Source organism: Pseudopipra pipra, chromosome 20, assembly GCF_036250125.1.
Source record: "Pseudopipra pipra isolate bDixPip1 chromosome 20, bDixPip1.hap1, whole genome shotgun sequence".
Taxonomy (NCBI): domain Eukaryota; kingdom Metazoa; phylum Chordata; class Aves; order Passeriformes; family Pipridae; genus Pseudopipra; species Pseudopipra pipra.
Genome location: NC_087568.1, coordinates 2,432,767 through 2,455,649, shown reverse-complemented (window position 1 = coordinate 2,455,649; position 22,883 = coordinate 2,432,767). Strand labels below are relative to the sequence as shown.

Sequence of the window (22,883 nt, the reverse complement as noted above, 5' to 3'; positions counted from 1 at the left end):
CTCAGTTGACCTTCTGGCACATGGGATTTCTCAATGACTCTGTACTTCCAGGTCTCCAGGACTTGCCCAAATAACCTCTAAATAACCTCTTCTGACCTGTTCAGGCTTGTCCACCCAACACCTGGAGAAGTGGCCAGTGAGCTGCTGCCCTGTGCAAGGGGCTCTGTGTCTGATGAGGTTTAAAAAAGGCACGGGGGAGCCTTTAATGCTGGGAAAGCCATCAACTGCAGCTTCTGCAGTATTTACCGGGGCTCCAAAACCCCCTGATTATCCCTCCCGTTGGCTTTTGTCGATCGTTCGCTCGGCTAACGTGTTCCTTTCAGCTTTGGTGACAATAAAATGTGAGTAAGCAGAAAACTCAAATTTCTGAACGATGGCTCGTGGCGATTTCCTAATTTCCTGAGTGAGCAGAGGCTTCTTGGCGCTTCGTTCCTGTGCCAGAAAGACTATTTGCTCATACAAAGTTCTTCATTGTAATAGGAAAAAATCAATTTGATTACTTTCATGTCAGCATGCATGTCTAATGGCTTAGAAGTTATTGCAGCCATAAAATATACAGTATCATTTCTCTCTCACTCTGAAATTTGACAGGATTAATATAGTCAGCATGAAATCTTAGTCATAAAGTCGACCATAAGTGATGGTAAAATTAGCTGCTGAAATCGTCTGCTTATGGAAAGCATCTTCTGTTTTTCCTTCTGGGAAAAAATATCAAGGGGCTGCTGTGTGGATGGGAACAGAGCGTTTGCTCTGATGCAGAGATGGCCATTTCATCTCCTGCTGTTCTCATGAGGGACATCTGTGGTGTCCCCAACAGCCTGGGGTGTGGTTTGACAGCCCATTCATTGCCAGTGGGGCAGTGGAGGTGCTGGTGGGGCTGAGCTTTGTGTCCAGCCCAGCAGTGATGGGGGATTGTAGCTCTCCTGGAAGTCATTCCCTGTGTGAGCCAAAGTGAACTTCACGGCAGGGCCTGAAAATATTCCCTGTCAGAGGCTGGACTTTGGGTTAGAACCTGGGGTTTGTGGTGTCCCCACTGACGATGTGTGTTCTCCAGCAGTGGGTGATGTTTGATTCATCTCATGATGCCCTGATTTATCTCAAGCAGAGCAGGCCTTGTCATGGTTGAAAAGCTGTTTCTTTCCATGGTGCAGTGCTCCAGTGAGTTTGGAGGGAGGTGAGGCCCAGCTGAGGTGGTCTTCACCCATGGGCTTTACTGGATGCTCTTCCTGCTGGTGCAATCCACCACCTTCTTGGTCACCTGCTGTCCTCCTTGCACAGTCCCCTTGGGAAATGGGCTGGTCACCTTCACCAAGGGCAGAAACACCCTGTAGGAGCCACCTTGCTCTGAGCTGAGATTGAGAAACCTCTGCTTGAAAGCTGAGTTTCCTCCTGCTGAGTGACTGCGTTGGGAGCCAGCGGGGCTGGAGGAGCAGATGGCCAGAACAGCCACTCCTTCCTGCTCACCCACCTCCAAACCTGCCCTTGGAAGTGCAGATGAAGGGCTGGGGTTAGGCAGGCATGTGATCCTTCACCAGCCCAGCCTTTGAACTCCTTGTTAATGGTTTTGTTTCATGACACCTCGTTTCGGCTGCGTTGGGTAAGGTGCCCATAGCAGCTTTTTCTGCTTATGAAGCTCATTCCAGAAAGAATTAGGGAGCTTGGTGCTGGTATCTTTAACATCTACTGTAAAATTAGACCAAGGGAAGACACCATCTTGCATCTGGGCATTCACTACCCATTCCATAGGTCCCACAACAGGGTTTTGTTGCCAGTCCTTGACCCGCTTGGCTTTGCAAGGGGAAATTTCTCCTTCCCCTTGAGCAAAGACAGGCAGGGTTTTGCTCACCCAGGGGATCTCGGGGGTCCCTCATGTTGTATCTGGATGCTCCCACCTCTGCTGGAAGCTGTCCTGCTGGTTTCACTCGTTCTGCCTGCCTTGGCAGCCCAGTGTGAAAAGTTAATATCTGGTCATTGGTTTTGGCTGCATCTCCAAGGCAACTTCATTCATAGGCAGCTCCCGGTTCATACCGATCCGGACATGCCTAGATGACTAACTCCCTTCTCCTGTTACATCCCAGAAGAGCTGTTAACTCCTTCAGCCCAGGTAGGTGTGATACAGCAGGGAATGGGCAGACAGGGAAGGTGGGTGCCATAAACAACCAGCAAATCTGACCTGCTCCATCCTTTCTGCTTTGGTTTCTTTCCCAGCGCTTTGTTCGGCCCGGAGAGCAAAGAGCTCGTCGCTGTTTAGGATCCTTCTCAGTGCTGAAAGGTCTCAGACTAAGTTTGTTTCTCCTGGAATTATTATGCTTCGTTATCCTTTGGTTTGGGCAGAACGTTGCCTTCGGGATCTACACTTACTGCAAAATTTTATTGGGGAAAGAAAAAAGGGAACTTGGCCGCGCGCTGGCAGCGCGCCCTGAGATGCAGCAAAAATTTAATTCTGCATTTCATGTCAACCAAGGGAGGATTTTCCTCCAAGGGGCAGGTGATGAGGTGAGACCACCACATGCCCAGGTGCGTTCAGGGTCCATGAGCCCCGAGGTGGAGCCGTAGCAGGTTAAATGTGGGGACACCCCGGTCCCTCACTGATGCTCCTGTTTCTGTATGTTTGTCAGATACAGATTTCCAACCCTCAGGGACTCCTTTGATTCTCACCAAAAGATGTAGGAAGGAGGAAAATGAGCCAGACTCTGGGGTTTTTGCTGTTTTTTCTCTCACAGCAGTGCTGAGAGGGGATGTTGCAGTAGATGAGGATTTGTCCTTAAAATCCACAGCGCTCGCTGGGATGGGTCCTGGAGCTCCAGTCCCCAGGAAAGCATCCGACTCCAGGAAGGAGAGGGACTGGGAGAGGGCCAGAGCAGGTCTGCTTCACACCAGCATCAAGCAAAGTTTGGCTTGAACTTGCTGAGCATCATAGAATCATGGAGTGATTTGGGCTGGAAGGGACCTTAAAGCTCATCTCATTCCAACACCTCTGTTGTGAGCAGGGAACCTTCCACTTGACCAGGTTGCTGGGATGTGATGCTGCCCTCTCCCTTCATGTGTTTGAATACTGACATGGTCCATGTCATGGTGCTGCTTTGGAGGTCCTGGAGGTGATTTGGCAGGAGCATAGGCACAGGGAGGAGAAACACAGTGGGTTTTAGTGGTCACATCCGTGCCCTCTGTGCAGCCTAAGTGGGGCATCTCAGCAGGAATCAAGGGTCAAGATCCCCCTGGGGATCACTGAGATGTACAACCTGAAACCCTGTTAATTTTTAAATGCATTTTGGGAGATCTGTTACGCTGAAACATCAGGCAGAGGATTAAACACACCGGGAATGTGAACCTGCCGTGAGTCGGGATCGTGCCTGTGCTGTGAGATGAGGCTGTGGCTGTGGTGGTACCTGTGGAAGAGTTAATTAGACATGGGAGAGATTATCCCAAGGACCTGGGGTGCAGCTTGGTTGGAGAGCATCTCCCAAAAACCCACTGCCTGGCCAGCCTCCCTCCTCCAGGTGCTGCTTTCCCTTCCTGGAGAGGAAAACCTTCTGTCGGACTCTGTAGCTCCTCTAACTCTTAAATTTTAATAATAGATTACCATTAGTATCAGCCTTATATAATGCACAGCTCATTATTGCTTACTCAGAATAATTTCACAGCCTCCTTATAGAACCTTGGAACTTTATTTGCTGAGTATAAAATATGCAGAAATGCATGAATAGCTTTAAGACTTGGTACCCTAAACTAATACAGTGTGCTGCCTTTTTTTTTTTCCCTGCACCATGATTGAAGTCAAATTAACATATTTACCTTCAGTGCTCCCAGGAGTAGCGTTAAAAAATTCAAGAGGTGATTCAGAATAGTCTCCGATTTACTGTGTTTAAAGCTGGATTTCATTTCTCAGTAAAACCAAGCAAACACTTGACTCCCCTTCAGCTTTCCAGCCTCTTCCCCCCCCGTGCAGGTCCTTGGACTCAGCAACAGATGGGAGCAGTGTTATTACCGCTGCCTTCCCAAAAGGAAGCTTTTTATTTTATTTTATTGGTTTTTCAGGATGGGGGAGAAAGCAGGGGCAGAGAAAAAGGGAGGAAATGAGTTATAACTAATGGCCCAGAAGTGTAGCTGCTGTTTTAATATGGAATAAGGAAAAGTATGGAGGGTGGTTTCTGTCTTTGTGCCTCCAGGCTCTGGCTCACTGTGTGATGTTGGGTATTATGTTATCCTGCTCTGCCTCAGTTTCTCTCTCTGTCATAAGTGTTTCCTTGGACAAATCATGGACCTTAATTTTTGCTCTGTGTTGAGGTCTTCCCAGGAAGAAATGCCATGTAAATGTGTGGTAGGAAATGGAAATGGTTGCTTTATTGCCCAGTGGTTTATTCTTACCAATGATACCCAGGCACTGTCCTGCCTGTGCCGTGATTTTTTCCTGCAGCTGCAGGGCAGTTCCTTTAGCTCCAAGGATTTCAGACCCCACAACAGTTGGGTTCAGGGACGTAAATCCTGCACCACACCTCCCAGGATGAACTTGGACCCTGTCACTTTTCCCAGCCAAGTAATGACTGTTCCAGGGAGAGGGTCTGTGTGAGGACCTTTTGCTCAGCTGGGGCCACTCGGTACCCTCTGAGTGGGACAAATCAGCAGATTCTCTTCACCACAGATCAGAGATACTGCAGTGGGGGTTTTTCCATGCCTGCTGCTAGATTAGGAAGTTATTTCAGCAGATGTTGTTTCCTAAGAAAATGGGTTAATGCTTGGTGGTTAGAACGGTGTGGCAAAAAAGCCTATTTGTGTGAGGTTTTGGCTAATTGCCTCGCAAGAGTTACGGAGCGTTGCAGCAAATTTCCTGGATTTCGCAATTGCGATGGTTCTGGTTTAACTGGCCAGAAGGATTTGCAAAAATGCACAAAGAAATGGAAAAATAGAGGCAAAGCACTTGCTGTCTTGCTGCAAAAAAGCTGAAGGGCCTTGTGGCTGGGGTGAAAAGTCTCCAGGTTTAAGCGAGTGAGTGAGACTCGGGGTCGAATAGTTTTCAGGGTTTTGTAGAATTCCAGAACAGTTTGGGTTGGAAGGGACCTTAAAGATCATCCAGTTCCACCCCCTGCCATGGGCAGGGACATATTCCACTAGACCAGGTTGCTCCAAGTCCCATCCAACCTGGCCTTGAACACTTCCAGGGATGGGGCAGGACTGCTCCCCACCACTGCCTTGGCTCGTGGGACCGGTCCCACTGGCACTGATGGAGCTGGGAGCTGCTCCGAGCTGGGAGGGCAGGGAGGAGTTTCCATCTGCACTCAGGGAAGGCAGCAGTTCAGTAAAATGGGCCAGTGCACAGGAAAATGCAAATCAAGTGTTGTTATTTCCAAGAGAATCACTGTGAAAAGACTTTTTGCTGTGTCGATGAACCGGTGGGGCTGGAAAGGAACCTGGGGCTCTCTCCTTTGCTGTCCAACTTTGTGATGCTGCAGGGAAAGGTGGCCATCCTTCAGCCACTCCTGCCATTCCTGTGCCACGGAGAAAACCCATTTTGGGGCGAGAATTCCCAAAACCACGTGCGGGCACAGCCCCGGGTCAGGGGCCAGCACTGCTTCCCCCCGCTGCTGCTTAAATCACTAATTAGATTCCATCTGAGCAGTAACATAAACCAGAAATAAATGGACTTGGCTTCCTAAACTTAGCACTTAAATATTTTCCCAGGCTGGAAAAAAAAAAACCCCACAACATTTGCTTTCCATGCAAAACATACAAATCTTGGAAAAGTTCCCGAAGTTGCGTGTTTAACTTTTCGGATCCGTGCGTTTGTGGGATAGGAGTGGTTATTCCCCTGCATAATTATTTTTCTTTTTAGGAAGCTGAAATGTTTGTGAGGAGGACATTTTAAGTGGGGATGAAGAAGAGTGAAGGGAGAGTCAGGTTGGATGGTGATGGCTTTGCTGTCACTGTTGGAAAGGAAGCACCTTCCCCTCATCCCCTCCCCGCCAGGATTAACCACAAATGCTGCTTTTACCGTTGTGTTTCGGGGCTGTTTCTGCTTGTCTGATGAGTTGTAGTGAAACATGTGTCTGGTTGTTGGTTTCTTTTTAATCCTACCACAGTACAAGAGCTGTTACTGGAGTTTATTTAAAGTCTTTGCATAGTTAAGATTGTGGCTGCTGTATAAAATGCAGGCTTGCCCCTCCTTCCCGAAGCCCTGCTGCAGCTGGATGCTCCTTTATTTCCTGCACTCCCTCTCCCCTGTGCCCACCTCATGAGAGACCCCACTGTAACTGTTTAAATGCAGAGATACAGGGCATAGATTTATTTTGATATAAAATCACTGTTTCTCATGGAATCCCCAAGGAGATGCTGTGGAGGCCCATCACTGTGGGTGACGTGATGCACAACCTGCACTGGCATCATCCTGCCCTGTCCTGGGGGTGCAGGTGGGCAGCACCCCCAGCCCCACTGTGGCACTGGGATGCAGTCAGGAATGGGGTTGGAGATGAAGAAGCAGGTCTGTGGTGACTTTCCTGCCTGGAACAGGACAGGTTTTGGCACGAGGGCAGCTGAGATGAGTTTTGTGGGCTCCTTATTTGATGGACTGTCAAAACAAGATTGTCAGGGTTTCTCAGGGCTGGGATACGGTGGGGGTGGAGTGCACCAAGCAGGAATTTCCCCAGGCTGGTGGTGTGCTCAAGGAGGAGGCTTCCCAGCACACTGACCCTTCGTGAACGCCACGAAAACGCACTTTGAAAGAAGCTGGAAAATAAAATCTCCTCTAGGGAGAAAAAAAAAAACAAATACCCATCCTCAGCTTCTCCCCACAGCACTCTGTGCCTTGCTATCATTGCAGCCCCTATTCCAGAGCTGGAGATGTTGAATTTATTTGTGTTCTCCTAACACCTTTCTGTTTCATAACAGTAATCACTCCTGGGTTTGGCCGGGAGGCAGCGGAGCCGCCGCGCTCCCTGTAATCCAGGAGTGAATCAAAGCAACTTTTTACAAAACAAGATTCTCTTCTCGCTGTTGCAAAAGAGCTTTGGGGAAATCTGGTTTTTGTGGTTAAGGATCTTACTCTGATGCACAAGGAAAATTATGTGTAGCTTTTATTTGGCCCAAAGGATTCTTACAACATTATCCGTATTTCCTTTAATTTGTGGGATTTCTAGTAAATGGGCTTAAAAATAGGTCTGGGCAGGGTGCCAGGGTACATAAGAAGAGCAGAAAAGCTTTGCAGGCTGTGAGCAGCTCGCTTTCACTTCTCCCTCGGCGCGGGCAGGGGGCACGGAGCGGTTGCTCACCTTCTGGGGTTAAAATTTAATGACGTCTCTGGAATTCTTTGGAAGTTGATATTGCAGAAAAGATCTTTTTAACTCTTTCTTAGAGCTGATGCCATGTCATTGTCGAGCTGGACACAGGTTCTGGGAAAGGGGCAAGACGAGCTGTAGCACCAGGGGAGGACGAGGGCAGGGCTGGGGAACCCTCACCCGCTCCCCGATGGAATTTGGGAACCCCGGAATGCTGATGTACATGTAGGAGCAGAACATGATGTTTATAAACATGGTTTTTTTATTTCTTTCCACTCTTCACTCTCAGAAGTCTCTTTAAGCCTTTTGTTAAACGGGAGGAATCTCATAAGGGAGCGGTGATGGCTCGGAGCGGCTGCCAAGTGCCCGGCTCCCTTCCGTGATATTTACCTCCCTTTTCAAAATCAGTCTCAGTTCAAGTGACTCAAAAATGCATTTTTCCCTGGGGACAGCCACCCATAAAAGCCTTTCATTAAGACCTGGTGGGTTTTTACAGCTGGAGTCCCAGTGGGAAGGGGAAGGTAAGTGGGAAAGGATCCGGCTGTGCCGTATGGGATCCAGCCTGCCCCGCTCCGCCTTCCTCTGCTGGGCCAGGGGGCCTCGTGGCTTCCCAAAAGTTGTGGGGTTTGTCCTACTCCTGTAAAATTCAGTTCATTTGATTTTAATTGAATCTTTGGGCCCAAATCTGTAAAAGTTTGGTTTGAGTCCCGTGGATGCTGCGCCTCTGTGTTGTGAGTGGCTTCTTGGGAGAGGATGAGGAGGAGCAGGGAGATGGATGTAGAAGAGGAGCAGAGAGAGGGATGAAGACTAGGGAAGTTTTGAGCTTCCTGGGAACAACAGAAGTGTTGTTCAGGATCAGTGTCTAGGAGTGGGGAGCTCTTGAACTAAAAACGTGCATTTTCACGTATTGGTGGTGATGAGATTCCATAAAATCCAGAGGATTTTGTGATGCCTGATGCAGAAGCAAGTGGTCCGAGGGAAATTATTTATGCTGTTGGCAGTAATGTACTAATAACTCTTTTTATCCAAGGGTGTTAAGGAGCTTTACAGGCATAAAGTCTTCTGATGCCTCTGTGAATTGGGGGAAGTGGACTCAGCTTGGCTGTACAGGTGAGGACACCAGGCCTCGTGCCTGTTTCCACCCTGGAAACATCCTGGCTTCTCAGCTGGTGCCACACTTTTCCCTAAAAGTGGATAAATTGAGAGTTGTTGTGGAAACCAATCCTCCAGGATGGTGGTGGCTGGGGACTGAAGTCCCACGAGCCATTCCCGACACCCTGCAGTTCCCCAGGATCCTTTCCGGGGAGGCAGGTGAATTTGCTGGAGCTCCTGAATTAAGGGATAACATTTGGGATGTATCTGGAGAGCACATGGCTCCCTGATGCTACCTCAGAAAATCATCTGTTCCCTCTGGACATGCCAGCGCCCCAGAACACCTCTTTTCCCATTAAACCTTGGGATGGAGCAGCTCCCAGCCCTGGAGCTGCTCTCCCTCCCAAAGCCCCGACCTCCAGCCAACCCAACACAGGGGCACAAGTTCACGTTCGAGCTGATGCTTCAAATTTGCCTCCTTAGCTGGGGATCAGCTTTCCCGGCCGCGCCGCAGGGAAAGGCTCCTGCTGTTTCTCCAAAGACCAAGGTTAAATGAGTGGCTGTGGCCCAGTTTGGTGGGAAAGGCAGGTTTTTAGGGGTGGTTTTGGGGAGATGAGCTGAAATTCCCGGGAGGTCACGGCCAGAGTTCACCAAGGTCCATCACCAGGGTTGGGGCTGGGATGTGTCATCTCCCCTTTTAAAACAGTGTCATCCTGCAACTCACAACATGACCCCCTTGGATTTGTCTTTTTAAAAATAATTAGGTTTGTGCGTGCGGTTCGGGGTTGGTTTTGTTTTGGTTTTTTTTTTCTTCCTTTTAAAAAGATTTTTTTAACAGCGAGCCAGCAAATTTAATATTTTTTTTCAGTGTCTTGGCTGTGTTGTGATTTACATTTGATTTTTAGGCATAATTAGAAATGCAAGTGGAGCGCTTTGTGTTTTACCTCTGCTTCAACTATTTATGGCATGGTATGCAAATGAGGCGAGCTATGAATATTAAAGATTAGAGTGTGTTACAAAGTATCACTGTCTTTAATGAGTTCGGTAATGGGCACAGGCTCTGCGTAGACTTTAATATGGAGGTATTTTATGTTGTGTGCCGGCTCGGCGCTCCGCAGCTCTCCGTGCAGGCTTTGGTTACATCCCAGGAGAGCAGGGCTGGGATTTAAACCCTCTCCAGCCCCGGCTGCAATAGGTAGGTGAGATTTCCGAGCGTTCCCATGACAAAGGCGGCTGCGGCTGGCGAAGGGTGGTGCTGATGGATTATTTCACAGGGACTCTCCCCCGGTTTCCCGGCGAGGTCAATCCGTTTTTCGTCTGCTGCAGCCTCCGAGATGGATCCGAGAATATGAAAGCGCTCGGCGACCTTTCAAGGTGCTTTTGCAGCACTGGGAGGGAATCTTAAACACGCTCCTGCCAAAATGGAGCTGCTGCTCCCGACGGCACAGGCACCCCGAGAAACCCGCTCAGACACCCCTGGCCAGTCAGGATTGGTGACAGAGAGTTATCTGGGGGGTTATTGGCGTGTCTGAAGGAACATCTTACCCACTGGATAAGGGGTGGGAATGGATTAGCCTCTTCTTGATGCAGAAGTCTGGGCAGCCCAGTTTTAGCTTTAAACCAGTGACTGGTTTCAGCGTTTTATCTCTAAACCAGTGACCGGTTTTAGCTCCTAAATCCGTGTCTTCTCTCTAAACCGGCCGCTGGTTTTATCACAACCCAGCATCAGAGTTCTGAAAAAGAGGAAGGTGACGGTGCTTTGGGGTGCAGCAGTGCACACCAGAGGTTTAATCCACGAAGCAGCAGCTCTGCTGAGCACCCCACGGGAGGCAGCGGGTGCTGGGGGGGCTGCGGGAGGTGGGGGGAAAAAGCAGCCAGATATGGAAAGCCAACGGATTTTATTCCAAATGGGGCTTGGGGAGGGTGGGCGGTGGGGAGGGAGAATGAAGCATGCCCCAGGGAGCGTGCTTTTCAGATTTGAGGTATTTAAATTACAAATTTTGATGAGGGAGATTGTCAGCAGTATTCAAAACAGTGCTTAAATTCTTTTGAAACACTGTCGAGCTGTGCTGTGGCAGTTGAAAAGTTTGGCACACAGGAACTTGGCCCAGAAGTTGCTGCTTGGGTTTTTTCCTTTAAAACTCAATTCATCTGTATTCAAGTGTCCCACATGCTTAAGGAAAAAAAAAAAAAACCCAGCAGGCTCACAGTGGTTTGAGACAGACCCTTGCCTGCAAGAGAAGCTGCAAAAGTGATTGATCTCTGATATTAGAGGGGGTTCTGTGTTGGTTAGTCAGCATTAATAAGTATTTATACTTTGAAAAAAGAAGTTTTATGGTGTTTGTGCCTGCTCATAAAAACAACGAGCACACTAAGCTGGGATTTAGCATATTTTGTGATCCACTGGATTATTAATCCATATGCATTAGTTACCCTTGGGTTTTTTGGATGATTGATTGGTGTTTGTTGTTGTGGGATCAGCTCAGTGTTTGCAGCACGTTGTGAATATTGGGGAGAAATTTTTACCTTCAACCTCTGACCCTCCTTTGCTGCATAAGGTAAAAACCCTCTGTAAAACCCTCAAATTTAAGGAATGTCTGTCCTGGGCTCTCCCAGGGACTGCACAGCAGCACAGAACTTGTCACATGTTGGTGTTGGCTCAGAAGATGTAGTTGACCATATTATATATATATAAAATATATTGACCATATGTGATTTGTATTCTAATATTTCATATATATAATCATAGAATTATCCTCATCATCACCTATATAATACAACATTCTGGGCTGCAGTGCTGTCTGGGGGTGTTTTAGGGTGTGCTACAGAAATAGGCACATTCTGAAGCTTTGGGCACAATTTGTTACCTCGGTGAAGGGTTTTGTTGCAGGAGCAGAGGAGGCAAAAATGAAGTCAGTGTTGAGGCTCCTGTACTGTCCTGCAGTGATCCCTGGGAGCAGGGATCGGTCTGGAGGGGTTTTCCAAACCCTAGGAAGGGGGGAGAGAGGGGATTGTTTGCCAAAGTACAGGCAGTAAATGCAGTGTACGAAAAATGCAGGTTTTCAGCTTTGCCTCCATCTGCCTGGGGAGAGTGGGCATCAGGCTGAGGGGAGCATCTCATGGCACCAATTTTAGGTTTTTCAGGGTTTTTGCTTAATGACCAAACCCCTTGTTTTTGAAGAACCTCCTGTGCAGTCTCATATTTGCTCCTCTAAGCCCAGAAGCGCAGAGTTAAATGTCTGCAGTCTATAACCTCCCTTGTCTGCAAGCTTATATTTCCATTAAGGATCAAGCTCGGATGCAATTGTAGCTTTGCTTTATAGACTATTAAAAGTTTAATGTATAAATGTCTCCCTCCGCCAGAACTTTTTGGCAGGGTCGTTTTCCAGCCCTGAAATTCCTACAAAAACCACACAGCTCCCGATTGCTGCGCAGGCTCGGCTGCCCTTGAAGGGTTAATTATATTATGCCTTTTTTTTTTTTCTTTTTGAAAAAGCAGGGAGAATAAGCTGCAGCCAAAAGTAAAAAGTCATTAATTTTAAGGCAGAGATGTAAGCAAAGTTTCCTTCCCCTCTGCAGGTTGGTCAGGGTAGGCTATGCAGTAATTGAAAAGTAAAGGCAATTGAATTACAGGCTCCTGTCCAAACCGAGTGCGATTTCTTCTTCTTCTTCTTCTCTCTTCTCTTTTTTTTTTTTTTTTTTTACAACCTCCATTGCATCAGAACTAGGCAGTATTCCTGATGTTCTCATGTGTGTTAATGCTGACTCACAGACTAACTTGCACAAGAAAAAAAAACACACAGGCAGCTCCACCATACTAGGTAATGAGCTCTAGCAAGAAGCAGCGTCTGATGTTTTGTAAGCTTTTCTTAATTGACCTTTTAAGATATTTACTTTTATTTTAAAGCTTTCTGTTCCGTAGTGGCACGGTGGTAGGACTGAGTCATGCATGTTATATATTGCCTGCTCTGCTGTTGTGTACTAGGAGTGAGGAGAATAGGATTCAGCATGGCACTTGTCTTTTTGATGTGTTACGGATGGGAATTAGTGCTTGTGCTGGGATGCTGGAGGCAGGGTGATGGGGTGCTGTTTGCTTTCTGCTGGCTGTAACTTACTCGGGGTCTTGAGTTTTTATTAGATGGCAAAATATTCCGTCCTGCTGGATAACTGTATTTTTTTATCCAGGTCTCTCCCTTCTCCTTGCAGCAATCGGGGAGGGGGGGGGGGGGAAACAACATTAAAATGTTGCGTTTTCTATTTTTTGCTTCTCCTTGGTTTGAGAGGCTCTTAAAATCAGTGATAGGGAAGGGGAGAAGAAAAAAAAAAAACAACAACTAATGAAATAATAATGGCAGTAACACGCTTCACCCGGGCTCAATGACGGCACTTTTTGGAGGCTGCTGGGTGGGTGACCTCGAGGAGCCAGAGATGTGCCCGGGCTGCTGGTGACTCACCTTGCAGCAGGACAGAGCCCAGGAATGGGGCTGTGCCAGGGCTGTGCCAGGGGCCTGGGGAAGAGAGCCCATGGGGCTGTGCTGGGTCCCCACGGAGAGACCCCTCGGGGCTGTGCCAGGGTCTCCAGGGAGGTGTTCTGGGGGCTATCCCGGGGTCTCTGGGAAGAGACCCCATGGTTGTGCTGGGGTTCCTGGGGCTGTGCTGGGGTCCCCAGGAAGAGCTGCTGGGACTGTGCTGGGTCCTCAAGGAGAGACCCCTCAGGGCTGTGCTGGGCTCCCCAGGGAGAGATGCTTGGGGTTATGCTGGGGTGCTCAAGGAGAGACCCCTCAGGGCTTGGGGTTATGCCAGGGGTCTCCATGGAGAGACCCCAGGGCTGTGCCAGGGTCTCTGGGAAGAGGTACCAGGGCTGTGCCAGGGTCCCCACGGAGAGACCCCTCACAGCTGTGCTGGGGTCCCCAAGGAGAGACCCCTTGGGACTGTGCCAGGGTCCCCAGGGAGAGATGCTGGGGGCTATCCCGGGGTCTCTGGGAAGAGACCCGAGGGCTGTACTGGGGTCCCCATGGAGAGATGCTTGGGACTGTGCCAGGGTCCCTGGGGAGAGACCCCAAGGCTGTGTTGAGGTCTGCAAGGAGGGACCCCAAGGCTGTGCTGGGGTCCCTGGGAAGATCCTCCAGGGTTGTGCTGGGGTCCCCAAGGAGAGACTCCAGGGCTGTGCTGGGGTCCCCAAGGAGAGACTCCAGGGCTGTGCTGGGGTCCCTGAGCAAAGCTCCAGAGGCTGTGTGGGGGTCCCCAAGCTGAGCACCCATCACCCCACCCCAGGCTGCCCTGGCAGTGGGGCCACACTCACCTCCTGAGCTGCATCCCCAAGCATTAATTCAGCTCACTTTTCCATCTTCTCCCCCCCATTCCCTGCCCGAGCCTGCAGGTCTGTACTTTCTGTGCGAACTTCCAGGATTCTGAAGCCCCGTGCTGCATGTCTGCTGCGTGTGGGCTGCTGCTGTGCTACTGAGGAATATTTTGCAAATTCACTTTGGGCTCTTAATAAGGCAGAAATAATCTTCTTTCACCCATTGCCACTGGCTGCTACACTAAAAATAGGGGCTGTCCGTGCCGCTTGCCACTTGCAGCATTTCAAAAATAAATACTTTGGAGCTGCAGCTCCCGGTGCTGCAGGAGAGGAGCCTCGCTAGGACTGGCATTTGATTACTGAACTTAACCTTGTTTTCCTCTGCACAGGCATCCACAGCGTTCCACGGCCGAGCCCCAATCCCTCTCCCTTCCCCTCTGGGATTTTCTCCCCCTTTCAGGGGGGGATGCTCAGTTTTGGGGTGCAATGACTTTTTGGCTTCATGTCTCCCTGCGGTGCAGGGGGGGGAGGAGGGGGATGCACAGCCTAGACCTGAAGTGCATTTTATTTGACTTAATTTAACTCTTTATTTTCTTTAACTCTTTATTTTATTTAACTCTTTATTTTATTTAACTCTTTATTTTATTTAACTCTTTATTTCATTTGAGGCATTACAGCAGCTCTGGGCTTAGGGGATGGTACTTGGCTGCGGAGTTTGCAGGGAGCTGTTGCGTATTTTCCCTTGGGTTTGTGTAAAAGTGCATTTCCTTTGCATTAAAAGGAGGGGGGAAACAACCCCAAAACCATGTGCTGAGGGCAGGGCAGGTGGCACCCTGTGCCTGGGGGTACTGGGTGGCTTTGGTGGGTGACAACCCCTGCTAGCCTCAAATCCAAGGGTGGGATTTTTCCCCCCTCTCTCCTCATTTACAGAAGAAAGAGAAGTTTCCTTTGACCCTTTGGGGCCTTCAAGGGCAGGACTTTTCAGCTCTTTTCTTTCGAGGGGCTTGGGCTGGGGGGGTGAAAGCCTTTGGCTGCTTTGTCTCCCACCCCCAGAGGGTCCCTGTCCCTTTGTCCTTGCCCCAGCTGCTGCCCAGAGCACCTTCCTGCGGGAACTGCAGGACTTTGGGGATATTTGGGGGCTTTTTTGGGGGGTGATTCACCACTGAGGCTCTTTGCATGTTGTTTGGCTAAGAAAAAAAGACAATTTAAATACATTATCTAATTATTTCTGATTACTCCTGGGGGAGCTCTGATGGCAGCATCTTATTCCAGGTCGATGCTTTTTTCCTTTGTTGCTGTCGCCTCTTCCCAACCTTTCAGGCCTTGGAGCAGGGATTTAGTTTGGAAAAGAGCAGATCTGCTTTTTTTTTCCCCAAAGCAGATGAGGGCAGAGGCTGAGAATTCCCAAACTCTCCTGGAAGTTGTCTCAAATAACGGCTGCATTTTTTATGAACATCTTGTGACAAAAGCTATGACTTTACAAAAATCAGGCAGAGATGTACAAATTGTCCTGCTGTATCCAAGTGCTGGAAAAAGAGGCTGCCATCAGAAAACAAAATGATGTTTTGCCTGAGTGGTCACATATGTCAGATAATCAAAGTAGGAGGTGCTTGGCTGGTTTTAATCCACTTTGGTCCAAGTTTTCCCGTTTGGAGGTGTCCAGTTGATGGTCTGTCACCTGTAGGACAAGGCAGTCCAAAGGGGACTGGTTTTTTTTGGGTGGGGAGGGTGCTGGGGGCTCCTCCTGCACCGTGGGGCACAGCTCAGCTTGGGAGATGAGGTTGGAAAAATACAGTTTACATCTGGAATTGCAAAGGTCATTTTTCCTGCAGCGCAGCTCTTCCAATGTCAGATGGGCTGAAGCCATTTCAAACCCTTCAGAAGTCACTTGCTGCTCTATTTAAAAGAAAAATAATCGTATTTAGTAGAGGATCTTTTTAAGGTAGACATCAAGTGTTGCTGCATTTACCATCTAGTCACAGTAGCATTTTGTTGCTGTTGTTTTTAGGGAATGTGAGCTTTGGTTGTGAGCAGGCTCTCCTTGGCTTTCAAGACTTCTTTTATTTCTTGGATTCTTGGGAGATTTGGGGTTGTTGGTGTTTTTGGGTTGAAGGTTTTTTAGATTTTTTTTTTTAATACAGTCTGGTCATAAAAAGACCGGGGGAAAGGGAGGAGGAAGAAAAAAATTCCAGCAGTCCTGACTGGCAGTTTATTGGAGTGGTTTGGGCTTTTGCAGCTTGCTGGTACAGCTTGGCTTGTGTTCCTCAATGCTCTTTCTAGACCAAAGATGGTTACTTTTCTCACCATTTCCCTGAGAACCGTATTTTGGGAGGGACCAGTTGTGTGGAGCATCTTGGGAGGTTGTACATGAGATCTGCCAAGGATTTGGGAGACTGGGGCACTCTGATGCTTCTCTCTGACTTAAACATACCCTAAACCAGCTCAATTTTGGTGTTTTTAGGGAGACATGGGTTGCTCCTGGCATGCCTGGCTTGTTTATAGAGCAAATTCAAAGCAATATTAATAATTAATATCTATTTTAAGTTGGCTTGTTCTGTGCTACTGAGCTGTCCTTGGCTGGTCCCTCACATCCTGCCCTGCTGGGTCCAAGGAGGTCCCATCCAGGGCCTTCCTGGTCTCTCCTCCAGCTCTTAGGGAGCCCTTTCTGGGAGAAAAAGAGGAGGAGGAGATCCTTCTCCATCCATGGTCTGCCATCACCATGGGTGAGGCTTCCTTCAGGTGCCTGAGCAATGAAGGTTATTCTGTGAAGCACATTTTTCTCAGTAATTCTCCCAGATCCAGAGTGCATCTGCATTTGCCGGGGCAGACTCCATCCCTTCTCCAGCAGAGATGGGTGGTGGGATGGTTGGAAGAGGTTTTGGGGGCTCTCAGGCTTGGCTGTCGAGGGGTCATCCCTGACCTCCTCACAGGGCGTCACCTTGGGCCGCTCTCGGTGCCTTTGCCTCCTCATCAACACCAGGCAGAGATCCCAGTCACCTGCCCTGGGGTCCCTGAGCATTCCCAGTGCCTGGAGGTCCTGCTCTGGGAGCGGGGTGGCTCTGCCAGGCGCCGGGAGGCTGCAGGTCCCGTGGGATGCAGAGCAGCTGTGCTGCTGGTGCTGCTGGAAGTGCAGGGGAAGGCAGCCCAGCCCCGGTTTTGCTGCTCTGGAGTTGAACTTCGTGCACCAAACATCTCTTTGTGGATGTGGGAGTGGAGATCTGAGCAGCATCAGGAGGGAAAGGGTCACACCAGAGCATCCCCAGCCCTGTGCTCCCTGCAGTTGCCCTCCACTAAGGATGGGTTCACCTCCCAGCTCCGAAATGTTAAGTGTGTGTGACCATCCGAGCAGAGCAATTGAACCAAACTGGAGAGCAGGGCAGAACTAAAAACACCCTGGGCAAGGCAGAAGTGAGCAAAGGGAGGCCCCACCCTCTTTCCCAGAAAAAAGCACCAAACATGCTCAATAAATGCGAAGGTAATTTAAAATCTGAATCCAGGAGACAATGTGACTGGGATTTCATTACTTAAGCAAATGGATTTGCTTTTAGTGGATTCAGCCACAGACTGAAAGAAGCTTTCCCCAAGGGGTAAACATTTTTCCTGCATTTGAAAGGCTTTCTTGTATTGGGGAGGGGCTGGGGGGGGGGCAGAAGGCAGGACTGTGGCTGCCCAAGGAGCACCTTTATTTTGGGCAGATTTGGGCATTCCCAAAGCTCTGCTTTTGGGTGGGTGGTTTTGGGGAGCTCTTGGGGTGGGATGCTGGGGCAGGTGGGATGCTGGGGCAGATGGGAGGATGCTGGGGAGGGTGCAGGGGTTGCTGGGGAGGATTCAGGGGTTGCTGGGCGGGATGCAGGGGGTGTTGGGGGGGATGCAGGAGAATGCAGGGGACATGCTAAGGATGCTGGAGGGATGCAGGAGGATGCTGGGGGGATGCAGGGGTGATGCAGGAGGATGCTGGGGGGATGCAGGATGATACTGGGGAGATGCTGAGGGCATGCAGGAGGATGCTGGGGAGATGCAGGACGATACTGGGGGGATATAGGAGTGATGCAGGAGGATGCTGAGGATACAGGTGATGCAGGAGGATGCTGAAGGGTACAAGGGATGCTGGGGGGATGCTGGGGATACAGGAGACAGCTGGGGGGATGCAGGGGATGCTCCCCACCCCTGCTCAGTGCCTTCCTCCGGCCGCAGGAGTTAACCAGCAGCAGTGCCAGCTCTGCAGACTGTTTGGAATAGTTTAAATGCTTTGACACTCTGGATGTACTAGATGGCAGGGGAGGCAGTTTACAGCGTAATTCATATGCAAAACTGCACTATAAATTTAAAACCTGTCTCAGTTGCCGTGGCACCACTAAGCATTTCATCAGCATACAGTACAGTATTTCTGCCATCTTTGTTTGCATTGCAGTGACTCATCAAAAGTCTGTCTTGTACCAACACTGAGAGCATTCCTCTGGCACTGATATTTCTCTGTTTTTAAAGCTTCGGTTTGAAACTGGCATTTACTTCAGGTCCCTAATCAAAGGGCTCTATTCATTGCAGAGAGCAGCCTGAATGTTAATCTGCATCCGGCCTATTCATTTAGATGCTGTGCGCTGCCGGGGAGATTTGACTTGGTAAAAGCTTCAGCTCCAGCAGATACAAACCCAGGGCTTGATACTCTGTTTTATTTCCCCCCCTCCCCTGAGCCCTCGGCGGCAGCGATCGGGGGACCCGGAGCCCCTCGGCGAGCGGACGCTGCTCAAGGTACGTTCGCTCCCAGCCGGGCGAAGGCACCGGCAACTTCCTCGCTTGGAAGGAATTTTTCTTTTCTTTTTTTTTTTTTTTTTAACCATGCAGATACAATTAAATTGGCTCCGAGTGTGTTCCCTTTTCTTCCTGTTACCCCGTGGCCTTGCAGATAGGACTTTTTTTTTTTTTCCTCTTTTTTTTTCCTCCCCAGCAATGGGAACAGAGCAGCTCTTTGTGGGTTATTATTTTCTTTGCAGAGATTTTTTCTTTTTTTTAATCTTTCGCAGATAAACTTCTATCCCCCCCCCCCTTTTTTTTTTTTTTTTAAATATCGTTCTTCCGAGCTTTCGGTACTAGTTAACTGTAGTTTTGCTTCAGTGGTGTTGAAGGCAAACAGGATTTTAAACCTCCTGGACTCTTCGGGGAGGGAGCAAGGGGGGGGGGGGTTGGTTTGGGCTCCGTGTCGGTGGATCCGCAGTGATTTGCTCCGCTGGAGTTTTCGGAGCTCGGGCTGCGCTGGCATTACCTGCTGCGGGTTTGCACGAGGTCCCTTCCCAACGCCAGGCTTCCTTTCGGGGGGTGGAAGCAGGAATTCTCCCCGCGGCCAAAAGGTACGGCTGGCCCTGAGGAGCGGCCGCGCTGGGATGCGGAGCCGGAGCCGGAGCCTCCAGCCCGGGGGGTTTTGCTCGGAGGGTCCTCGCCGCCGGTACCCGGGGGCTGGGGGGCACCGGGGGGCTCTGGCCGCAGGAGGGGCTGGGCTGGGGCTCCCCCTGCCCCGCTTTGGGTTTAGGGGGGGTGAAAATTAGAAGACAACGTGGTAGGCGGCTCGCTGCAGCACTTGGTTTGTTTTATTGGGGCTCAAATATCTGGCTTAATTTGGAGCTAAGCCTCGTTTTGTTGGAGGATAAATCTGTTGAGAAGGGGTTTAACTGTTGAAATGCTCCCTCTTTCTGGTGCAAATGGGAAGATTGCTTTTCAAAGTGCTTTTTCCTGGGAGCTGTCGCTCCGGCAGAATCCTGTATTTATTTCGGGCAGAATGGCACATTGTTTTATAAATATCTTTTCTGTAGTTTCAACAGAGCTGCTGGTTGTTGTGTTTCTTATATAATGCTACCGGAGATCTGTCTGACTGTCTTTCGTTTGCTTTACTGTTCTCTCCCATTATCGTTCAGATTTTCCTGCGTAAAGTAAAAGCCCTGGGGGAATAAATCAGTGGTGCTTATTTAAACAGACCGCAACTTGAAGGAAATACTTGCATTTTTGGGGGAATATCCTTGGAATAGCGTTCCCAGCGTGGGTTGAAGACATTGATAAGTAATTTTTATGAGCGATTGCTTTTTCCACGTCGGCTCTCAGAGCTCATTTTGAGCCTTTGATGTCGGGTGAGGTGGGTTCCTCTGCTTCGCCTGCTTTGGTGAACTGTCTAAAAACGCTGTTCCTCTCTCCCTGCCTTCTCCCTCTTTCAGATGTGCCCTACTTTGGATATTCCTGCATTGAATGTCTGAGGAGCTCCAGCCGATCCTGAGCCATGTCGCAGATGTTGCACATAGAGATTCCCAACTTCGGGAACACCGTTCTGGGCTGCCTGAACGAGCAGCGGCTGCTGGGGCTGTACTGCGATGTCTCCATCGTGGTGAAGGGCCAGGCCTTCAAGGCTCACCGGGCGGTGCTGGCCGCCAGCAGCCTCTACTTCCGAGACTTGTTCAGTGGGAACAGCAAAAACGCCTTTGAGCTGCCGGGTACCGTCCCCCCCGCCTGCTTCCAGCAGATCCTCTCCTTCTGCTACACCGGGAAGCTGACCATGGCCGCGAGCGAGCAGCTGGTGGTGATGTACACGGCGGGCTTCCTGCAGATCCAGCACATCGTGGAGAAAGGCACGGACTTGATGTTCAAGGTCAGCTCGCCCCACTGTGACTCTCAGACCACCATGATCGAAGACCCCAGCTCGGAGCCGCAGAGCCCCTGCAACCAGCTGCAGTCGGCCTCGGCGCCCTACGTCATGTCCCCCTCCATGCCCATCCCGCTCCTCACGCGCGTCAAACACGAGAACATGGAGCTGCAGGCGGCCGCCCTGCCCGGCGGGCCTGGGAAAAGGCCCCTGGAACCCGGCGCCCGGGACGGGGCCGCAGGCGGCGGCGCCAACGCGGGGCCCCTGAAGCTCTCCCGCGTGTCCTACTACGGGATGCCCAACCTGGCCACCCTCATCCCCAACGTGCAGCAGGTGCAGTACTCGCAGGGGGAGCGGACGAGCCCCGGCGCCAGCAGCATTCCCACCACCGACAGCCCCACCTCCTACCACAACGAGGAGGACGAGGAGGACGACGAGGCCTACGACACCATGGTGGAGGAGCAGTACGGGCAGATGTACATCAAGTCCTCGGGAGGCTACTCTGGTAATGGGCGTCTCTGTCCTTGGGTTTTCTGCTCCCCTGCAGGGGTTGCTTGGGCCTTGTCTGGCCGCCACGGGTCGGTTTGGGTTGTTCATCGGGCTTTTTGTCTTTGAGGGCTTCGTTTGTTGGTTTTTGTGGCGCGGCGCAGGAGGCGATGCACGTGGTGGGCTTGGTGCTGGTGTCCGGGTGTGGCATGGGCAGGTCCTGCCGTGCCATCGCTCCTGGGCTGTGTCCCCAGCTGGGAGGCCCTTTAAATGAGTGGCTGCATCGTCCACCACGGTCACATCATCCACCACGGTCACATCATCCACCACGGTCACATCATCCACCACGGTCACATCATCCACCACGGTCAGCTCAGCCCTTCACTTTTTGGCTGAGGCTGCCAACAAGGGGCCTGGTGGTTGCATGAGCCCTATGCTGGTGACACCCGTCCCAAGGTGAGGATTGAGTTCTCCTGCCGTGGGTCGTCTGAGAGGGGTGGTCATCCATGGGAAAGGAAGCATCAGTCCTTGGTGGCCCAGTGAAGGCTGGGTGGTTATTTTGGGAATTAGTCTTCAGCAAGGTGCCAGGCACGGTCCCCCTGTCCTGGTGTTTTACAATAAGATTTTTTTTTAAAGTGGTAAATGTATAAGGAAGAAAAACATCAACTAAATCATTTTAATAGGGGTTAATTAGGAATATCTTCACAAAGAAGAAAAGGAGGACTTTTCTCCCCACTGCCTGAAGTGCCCCCCTCTCCTTAGCCAGCCTTGCCCCAACACATCGCTGTTGGAAAGGGAAAAGCAGTTTGAGGGAGCTTAATTTCTTTTTATTTCAGCATTAGAAACAGACCTAAGTAAAATTCCTCTCTTGCCCTTCCAAGATCCATAAGGGATGGTAGTGTGAATCCCTGGGTGGGCCTGAGGCAGAGGAGGTGGCTTCATTTTGGTGTTGCTCATCCTGGAGCTGCTGCTCAGCCCTGAAGTGGGCACAAGGGCACGAGAGGCCCCTTCCCTCTCACTTCCTTGGACACACACCCCCTTTCCCGAGCACCTTGGAGGGTTCAGACCCTCTTGAGGATCAGGGGTGAGTACAGAGCCGGGGGCTCAGGACCAGAGGAGGAGATGCCCACTGGGCTCTGGCGTGTCTGCATCCCACGTGGAAGCAGCTCACAGCATCCCGCCGGGACGAGGCTGGCAGCATCCCACATGGAAGCTCAGCCTCACAGTGGCCTCCCTGTCAGAGCTGCAGGTGTTTGTGGCAGCAGCTTTGATCCAGGGGTGCTCCCTGGGGAGGGACATCTTCCCGCCGGCTCCGGCCGCACGCGGCATCCGCTCGCCTGGAGCCGCCTTCCCTGCTCTGGATCCTGGAATTGCTGGGCTGATGTTGCAAATGTTTAGCTCTGGTTTGTTGCTGAGCTGGTGTTGATCAGCTTTCCTCAAAGTGGTTTGATTTTAGTCTTAACCAAGGAACAAGATTTGGCAAATAGGACAATTTCTGTTACCCCAAGCCAGGCTTCCCTAGTACTGGGAACAGGCTCAGCCTGACACCCTGTGCCATCCCATCCCATCCTATCCCATCCCAAGGAGCAGGAACTCAGCATCCCCTTGGCATGTCCCTCTGCCAGGCAGTGAGCAGATAAGCAATATTTTCCAAGTTTTTTTTCCAAGCCGTGTGAAAAAGAGGGAAAGCCGTGCGGGTAGCAGGGTTACTATTTCAACATTAGAAATGTTTGCTGAGAAAAGTGGACCAGCAGCTGTGGAAAATGAGCCTCAAAAGCCTGAGTGCCCTCCCAGCTGTGCTTCAGGTCCCAGTGGCTGAGATGGGACGGGAGAGGAGCAGGATCAGGGATGGGGACAAGGTCGGGGTCTCCTCCACAGCTGCTGTTAGAGGCGGATTTAACAGAAATTGGGCTGTTTCTGCACACACTTGTTTTGATTTTATATTGCTTTGCTCTTCCCTGCTGTAGAGCCTGTGGTGAGTAATGTGGGTTTGCCTTCAGTGCTGGGCTCACACGTTATTCCTCGGAGCAGTGGGATTATGCCCTTGGACACGGTGTTTTCCATCCCTGTCACGGGGCCAGTTCATGCAGAAACAGAACAAAATCAACTCAGA

At 50.4% G+C, this 22,883-nt stretch overlaps 1 protein-coding gene across 7 annotated transcripts in view; it reads left to right on the top strand.

The window, feature by feature from the left end:
- The window catches only part of NACC2 (NACC family member 2), a 57,517-nt gene that overhangs the window by 17,712 nt on the left and 16,922 nt on the right, over positions 1-22,883 (top strand). For 2 of the 7 annotated variants that reach the window (XM_064676688.1, XM_064676694.1), the window contains exon 2: positions 19,863-20,789. In XM_064676688.1, the coding sequence (XP_064532758.1) occupies positions 19,925-20,789 (865 nt within the window). In that variant the 5' untranslated portion in view covers positions 19,863-19,924. The other 5 variants (XM_064676693.1, XM_064676691.1, XM_064676692.1 and 2 more) reach the window with 5 other exon arrangements.